We start from the raw sequence: 8,199 nt of genomic DNA, 5'->3' as shown, positions 1-8,199 counted from the left end.
CAATCATCCCTTGACGCCACAAATGATCGTCTTGAAATTAGCCAAATTACAAGCGCTGATAAAACAGCGAGCTACGTCCTCAATTAGCAAACACTATACACCGGCAGATAGTAGAACACCTCTTCTAGCACTGAGGACATGTCCCCCATCATCCTTTTTGGGTTTTCTTGAAATAAACAATTTTGAATTTTTCCACTCGACCATTCTGAAATACGTCCAAACTCATACCTGCGCAGGAAAGCTCGCCCCTCCGCGACGTCTAGTCAGCAATTTCTACTCCAACACCACTCCCATCGCTGCAGAACAAAGTGTATTGTTGACTCTGACAAGGAAAAGCAGCGGTGATCACTTGTCATTCCAAACGACAAGCTTCTCCTTGCGCCACCAACATTTTTCAGTGCAACAGTTGATGCAAAAGTGACTGAATTTTTGCGTGTAGTTTTTGGATTTTACTGCAAGAGGAATGAAGAAATCACGTGGATCGTGACGTAGAATAATGCTTTCTGGTGCACGACACAATGCACACGATCACGATCGTTCCTGAGGCGCTATTCGAAACGGACCATGAGGGCGGAGGTAAGATGCATCATATGTCTTGCATGCTCTGCTCAGAACATGCAGAAACTAACTTATAGCGCTAGCATTATTGCATTGGCAAGAATTCTTTGAGATATTTCCTCGTGCAGTACGAACAGGGATGCATTTTTTCACACTAACCTCGCTCATCCCGAACATGGTTCAACAGGAACTACGGCTAGTTTACATGCTGATGATCCACTTCAGGTTTTTACCGTACCGTTTCTATGGTTGTAGCCAATGAGCGACGTTCCCGCGGTGGCCTTGATGAGCCGATAAAGCCCGTGGTCAATGGATACGGAAAAATACGGTAGCAATAAAGCCCGTCGTCAATGGCACCCCGTACTCTGTCAGTCTAGCTCTGCAGGGGTCTGTGGCAGTTTTTCGTTGTCAGCTCAGTTCGCATCTCACATTCGACTGTGAACATGCTGTGGTACCTGGAAACAGCCTGTCCAAAAACGGCAACATGAAAAGTGTCTACACATCGTGGTCAGTTTTCAACTCAAGTTCTTGTTGTCGTGAGTGGAGAGGAAATTTTACGATAGTTGTGAATAAGCGAAAGAGCATGCACCTATCTATCTGCTTAGAAGCAAGCTGAAATAAGTGGCACACATCGCGATCAGTTTTCCACTTTCTGTTCTACATGTACTAAAAAAAGGAGTTGACGAACTTTTCTGATAATTTTGGGTCATCCCATCCATGAGAAGCGGACGGAGCTGAAACTCACAAGCTGAAGGAGCTGAAACTCACAAGCTGAAGGAGCTGAAACTCACAAGCTGAATCCACCACGTCCCCGACCACCACCCCTATACGTGTCTTGCTTTTATACCAGAAAGGCGAAAGACGAAACCTGAAACACCATCATAGAGGTCTGGCAGGACTTTTCGCCTTCATCAAGGCCTCGTGCGTACGGCCGCGGGCGCAGGCCTCAGCGCTACGCGCCTTGGCCTGCGCCCTTGGCCGTACGCACTCGGCCTTGATTCAGCCGTAAAGTCCTGCCAGACCTCTATGATTGTCTACGTAGATCTGCAACAGCAAGGAATGAGCGTGGTCCATGCCATCAAGGTCGCTTGGACTAAGTATTAGTTGGAGTTGACCAGCGCGCGGCGCGGCCTACACTGGTTACATGGGGTATGTGGCGCGCCCACATGGCAGATTTCTTACGTCATGAACAACGTGATTTGACCCTATTCGCCCTAGTCTCTGTGCTGCATGGTGAGGGAAAGTCCCGGCTGGAAGGCCTACAACACGACATGCGTGCTCTTGAGCTGGACATCAAGATGCACTTGATCCGATCCAGATCAACGGATGATCCATGTAAGTGCAGGTGCGCTTGATCAAGGTGACTCGGAACAACTGCTGAACCGTGATCTACGAGACCTGGCATTCTTGTGTCACGAGGCACGTGATTTCATCATTCCTCTTGCAGTAAAATCCAAAAACTACACGCAAAAATTCAGTCATTTTTGCATCAACTGTTGCACTGAAAAATGTTGGTGGCGCAAGTAGAAGCTTGTCGTTTGGAGTGACAAGTGATCACCGCTGCTTTTCCTTGTCAGAGTCAACAATACACTTTGTTCTGCAGCGTTAGGAGTGGTGTTGGAGTAGAAATTGCTGACTAGACGTCGCGGAGGGGCGAGCTTTCCTGTGCAGGTATGAGTTTGGACGTATTTCAGAATGGTCGAGTGGAAAAATTCAAAATTGTTTATTTCAAGAAAACCGAAAAAGGATGATGGGGGACATGTCCTCAGTGCTAGAAGAGGTGTTCTACTATCTGCCGGTGTATAGTGTTTGCTAATTGAGGACGTAGCTCGCTGTTTTATCAGCGCTTGTAATTTGGCTAATTTCAAGACGATCATTTGTGGCGTCAAGGGATGATTGCCCTCGTCTTCTGGGATGCTGGCATGGCTAAGTGGTGCTGCCCCAAGAACTCTTCTTAGGTGAGGTAATGTTGGCATGATGGAGTTTTGTTCGTAGCTTGTTCTTGTACGCTGTGCCGTAGCTCGTTTGTAGACCCATAAATCGTGCCAATATTGGTCCAATATTGAGGGGTATGCCGATTTCATGGTTCCCTTCAAAAGATTTTGTGCGGGCTTTGGAATGTCGATCTACACCCCAAAGCAAACCTACCTGCAAAATTTGAGCGAAATCTGAGAGATCGACTTGCACATATGTTCTGGTTTTCTCAGACATCCTCTCTTAAGACAGAACAGATTTGCCAGTGGCTGCTCTCTATTGCAGCTTTGATGCAGGGCTATGGCTGAATAGTGTATAATCATATACCATGAAGTTGATTGTTCCAACTAGGAACACACGCTTCTTGCCGAACTTGACACTTGACTGACTCACGACTGCCATCCGGAGCACACGAGGAGCACGTCGCACCTTCCACTCGGCAAACCTGCAAGAAAGCACCAATGAGGGGTGAATTCCCTGAAACACCGTGTATTGAGCAGGGAGTGGTGCTTTCTTGCAGGTTTGCCGAGTGGAAGGTGCGACGTGCTCCTCGTGTGCTCCGGATGGCAGTCGTGAGTCAGTCAAGTGTCAAGTTCGGCAAGAAGCGTGTGTTCCTAGTTGGAACAATCAACTTCATGACTATTACCGCCGAAGTCGCAACTTCTAAGTTCGTATTGTTGATCCTCACGCGGACGTGCGACTAGTTGTTGGAGGTGACAGCGTTGCGAATAGCTATACTGGCTCTCAACGTCTGTTTATCACAACTCCATGAGCGACTCTGACTCACGCTGCTACCTGGAGCTTCACGAGGTGTTTGTCGCGCTGGAAACAAAGCGTCTCTGTAAGTTTGTATCCCTGGTGATGGTTTGGCCTGGAGAGCAGTATAAGTGGTGCTTTTCAGGCACAATCTTCCTCAGCCTACTCAAGCTCAACTGATGAGGGGTGAATTCCCCGGAACACCGTGTATTGAGCAGGGAGTGGTGCTTTCTTGCAGGTGTGCCGAGTGGAAGGTGCGACGTGCTCCTCGTGTGCTCCGGATGGCAGTCGTGAGTCAGTCAAGTGTCAAGTTCGGCAAGAAGCGTGTGTTCCTAGTTGGAACAATCAACTTCATGACTATTACCGCCGAAGTCGCAACTTCTAAGTTCGAATCATATACCATTCCGTATTATCCAGGGAGTGACAGTGTAAACTATGTTAGGGATCATTGGGATGAGGTTTATCATGTGAACTGGTAGTCCTGCCTGCAGACAAGCTGTCACTGCATTGGTTCTGTGAATAATCTATTCATCTGAAACAGCAGATATTAGGCTGATCTTGGATCCATATCCCTTCCATTGGCGGTGAACGTGAACAAATGTGGCCAGATTATTTTACTGCCACTCTACTGCCTTTACTTTATAGTCTTCTTCTTCTTGTGGTGCTGCATAGACAACTGGGTGGCAACATTGACAAGAATACTCTTCTTTGCTGATAGCACCTGACTCAGTCACTGCTGCCTTGGAAGTACAGGTGTCTACGTCTAACTGTATGTGTTTGTCATCAGGAAACTCAGACATGCGCTGCTGCACAGTGCTCATAATGACTTGGTGCTGAATCCATCAGAAATTCTAGTTCTTTTCGAGCCAGTTCGGCTGGATTCCGCATTTACTTTTTTTTCCGTACTGCACACTGTGGTGAGGGGGGGGGGGCTAGTTTTTTCATTGACCGAAATTACCACACCCACGCACCCACACATACCCCCCCCCCCCCCACACACACACGCATGCAGACACACACACACACACACACACACACACACACACACACGCTCACATACACGGGCACACACACACACACGCACATACACACACACACACACACACCTTTGACCTTTGACCTTTGACGCCCATCGCCGGAGGCGATGATAGCAATGCTACGGCAGAAGCCATAGCAACTTGTGCTGGGATTACACCATTCAACAGCTTGCAAGGCTGAAGAATTGACCGTCACTATTCAGCCTGGTCTACACACACACACACACACACACACACACAAACACACACTATGGTCGGGCACGTTCAGAAGATTGTCAGTTCGGAAGGGGAGCAGTATTTTCATGTTGCCGTAGATCTTTGCAGGCACCTTCTCTAGCTCTCTTACCGATATGCTGTGCACAGAAGGTCCCAGTCCCAACAGCTGATTTGGTACTTCTCCGAGTAGTGCTCCACGACTTGTATACACGACTGAACTGAGCGGCTGGACATCCAGTACACACCGACATGACAGGAAAGGAGAAAACAGAATCGTAGTACTGAATCTACATGACATTTTGTCGCTGCCGCTGAAGAGTCGTTACCTTTTTCGTTGGGTGCATATCTGTGCAGACGAGCCATCCCACCCGAAGCCGAGAAGGATGGCAGCGATGCACAGGATCAAGGAGCTTGATCGGTTTGCATCTTGATCTACTGACATCGTCACCGGGATCTCCTTCCCACGCGAGTCGAATCGCTTACAGACGAACCTTGGCCTCTTTCTGGAACTGGAAATCAAAAAATCCGCTATTTATTGTCTTGAACGACGTGCTCTTGTAACGAGCAATGCAGGAAACGGAATACCAGCTGAACGAACTACATGCAGCAGTTTTGAATGGAAGTCTGCGGACCAGTACAGAAACAATTAAAAATGGTCGCGCATCCACCCTGCCAGAGCAAGCTGCTGGACTGCGATATTTGTTGCTGTTCAGACGCTTGGGTAGTAGGTCGTGCCAAGTGGGCAATGCATTGCGGTATTTCGTGGATGTCAGCACTGACAGCTCAGCTGCAACATCTACATTTCCTGTATCATACATGTAGGTGGAGAAACATGTTTTCGAAATCGACAGCACGTCACAAGGCGACAACGTTTTGGGTTGTAGTCAGGAGCATGCACTGCACTGGTGTGCGTCATCGCCTTGGTGTGTAATTCGATTTCGATTTCGGAAGCATAGTGCCATTTTAGTGGACAGTAAATCTACGTCGATAGATTCGCAGCACCCATGCATGCCTGAAAGTGCTGTCGACTGTCGCGGACATGGAAATCCAGTCGATTGACCGGGGCCGGCGCCCTCAGCGCGTACAGAACGTAAGACAGTAGTCGTTGCATGTAGTGCACAATCATGTTGAGCAGCAGCGCATAATAATACGTGTACGGCTGCATGACCAGCGCCCTCCGGCCGCTAGAGGTGCGACCGGATTTCCATGTCCATGACACTCTGTCCCCGGGGAAAATTGCGGAAAAAAATCGCAAAAAACGCGGGGAAAAACGCGGCATAATATGGCATAATTTGCGGTGAATTTGCGGTAAATATGCGGTAAATATGCGGTGAATAATATTGATGTGCGGCAATTTTCAGTGAATTTGTAGTGAAATCAATCAGTTACAAGTCTCTGGTGTAAGCACTCGTCATATTTGAGTAAAAAGCCGCCACGATGAGACGTTGCTGACCGAACAGTGCACTGTGTGTACGTGTAGAGTAACAAAAAAGTTCAAAAAACGCGGGAAAATCGCGGAAAACGCGGTCTTTTAAAAAATCGCAAAAAAACGCGGAAAAAAACGCGGCCGCGGAATTGCAATTTTCCCCGGGGACAGGACACTGCACTGTAGATCTCTCGCTCATGCTATGCCGCATGCGGGTGGACAGCTGTACAGGGAAACGATCCGGAACAGATGTCTAGATATGCAGACCTTTTACGAATTACGTCACTGGGCACACGTAACAGAAAAAACTTACTTTAATATCACTCCCTTAGTATTGACCCTCATAGATTTTGCTATACCTATTAAAGCAGTCAAATATTCCTGCATATTTCACTCCTTGGGCCTATATTGACTGCTTATATTTGACTCATTTTAGGGATTGAACACAGGCTTTGGCTAGTCGTGATAAATCTAATATTGACTTCGTACTTGGTCAGTATAGGTGGTAAAAGCCGAGTAAAAGACCTCGGCTTCACCTCGATCTTTTACTCGGCTTTATTTCCTATATTGACGTCGTACTCAGTCAATATTAGATACGGAGTGGGTTTACTCCCACACTGGAGCTCGCGCTATTCCGCCGACTTGACTTAACACCTGACTGACTCACGACTGCCATCCAGAGAACACGAGAAGTCCATCGAACCTTCGACTCGGTAAACCTGCAAGAAAGCACCACTCCCTGCTCAATACACAGTGTTTCGGGGAATTCACCCCATATCAGTTGAGCTTGAGTAGGCTGAGGAAGATTGTGCCGAAATAGCACCACTTATAAAGTGCTCTCCAGGCACAAACATCACCAGGGATACAAACTTACAGAGACACTCCGTTTCCAGCGCGACAAACACCTTGTGAAGACGATTATTAGAAGCGTGAATCAGTGTCGCTCCTGGAAGGTGAGAACAGACGTAGAGGATCCTCGGTCATTCACAATGCTGTCACCTCCAAACCAGCAAGTCGCACGCCCGCGCTGGGCACAACAGTACAATTATTTAATAGAGGTTGCGACTTCAGCGATGATTTTGTTTAGGAATGGGTTTGCTCCCACACTGGAGCTAGTAGTAGTAGTAGTATTCTTTTATTTTCCATCGGAAGCCTCAACAGTGATATACACAACTCTTAAGAGGGCCGATAACAGAGTAGAGGGGTGAGAAAAATAATAATAAGAGATGTTTAAACTAAACTAAACTGATACTTGGAACAATAACGCTCCCGCTATTCCGCCACAAACATCACCATGCAGGGATACGAACTTTCAGAGACACTGACCGTGGTTGGTCCCCTGGGGGGGGGGGGGGGGAGAGAAAGACCCAAGTGCCAGCAGTATGTGTTGCACGTGTTGTGAGCTGCCTTTGGAGTGAAAACTATTACTTGTCAGCGCCTTCTAGATTCAGCCTGGTCCCATAGCTCAGTGGTTAGAGCATTGCTCATGACAAGCAAGGTCCCGGGTTCGAGTCCTAGCGGGTCTGGCGATTTTTCTCTTTTCAGGCAGTTCACTTCCTCAACTGATCCTTTGAATTTGAAGTTCTCCCAATCCTTTCAAAATCATGATAATAATAATAATTTGGAAAGGATGGGAGAACTTCAAATTCAAAGGATCAGTCGGGGAAGTGAACTGCCTGAAAAGAGAAAAAAACGCCAGACCCACCAGGACTCGAACCCGGGACCCTGCTTGTCATGAGCAATGCTCTAACCACTGAGCTATGGGACCAGGCTGAACCTAGAAAGCGCTGACAAGTTTTTCACTCCAAAGGCAGCTGACAACACGTGCCACACATACTGATGGCACTTGGGTCTTTTTCCCTCCCCCAGGGGACCAACCACGGTCAGTTTCTGGAAACTACCAGAGGTGAAAGAAAGTGATTAAATTTGGAAAGGATGGGAGAACTTCAAATTCAAAGGATCAGTCCCCTGGGGGATCAGTCCCCTGGGGGAGGGATGAGTCCCCTGGGGGAGGGGGAGGGAAAAAGACCCAAGTGCCATCAGTATGTGTGGCACGTGTTGTGAGCTGCCTTTGGAGTGAAAAACTTGTCAGCGCTTTCTAGGTTCAGCCTGGTCCCATAGCTCAGTGGTTAGAGCATTGCTCATGACAAGCAGGGTCCCAGGTTCGAGTCCTGGTGGGTCTGGCGCTTTTTTCTCTTTTCAGGCAGTTCACTTCCCCGACTGATCCTTTGA

At 47.9% G+C, this 8,199-nt stretch overlaps 1 protein-coding gene across 2 annotated transcripts in view; it reads right to left on the bottom strand.

Moving 5' to 3' along the window:
* LOC135812399 (multiple epidermal growth factor-like domains protein 6) overlaps positions 1-5,186 on the bottom strand; it is a 29,756-nt gene extending 24,570 nt beyond the window's left edge. The window contains exons 1-2 of one of the 2 annotated variants that reach the window (XR_010552790.1): positions 4,868-5,186; positions 4,672-4,767 (exon numbers count right to left, since the gene is read on the bottom strand). Coding sequence is in view for 1 of the 2 variants with exons in the window: in XM_065325773.1 (XP_065181845.1) it covers positions 4,672-4,767; positions 4,868-4,983 (212 nt within the window). In the remaining variant the exon portion in view is untranslated. The remainder of the gene's footprint in view (positions 1-4,671; positions 4,768-4,867) is intronic. The other variant, XM_065325773.1, reaches the window with a different exon arrangement.
* Between the last annotated feature and the right edge of the window lie 3,013 nt (positions 5,187-8,199).

This window comes from Sycon ciliatum, chromosome 1 (genome assembly GCF_964019385.1).
Source record: "Sycon ciliatum chromosome 1, ocSycCili1.1, whole genome shotgun sequence".
Taxonomy (NCBI): Eukaryota; Metazoa; Porifera; class Calcarea; order Leucosolenida; family Sycettidae; genus Sycon; species Sycon ciliatum.
The sequence above is the reverse complement of the archived record's forward strand: the minus strand, read 5'-3'. Positions and strand labels throughout refer to the sequence as shown.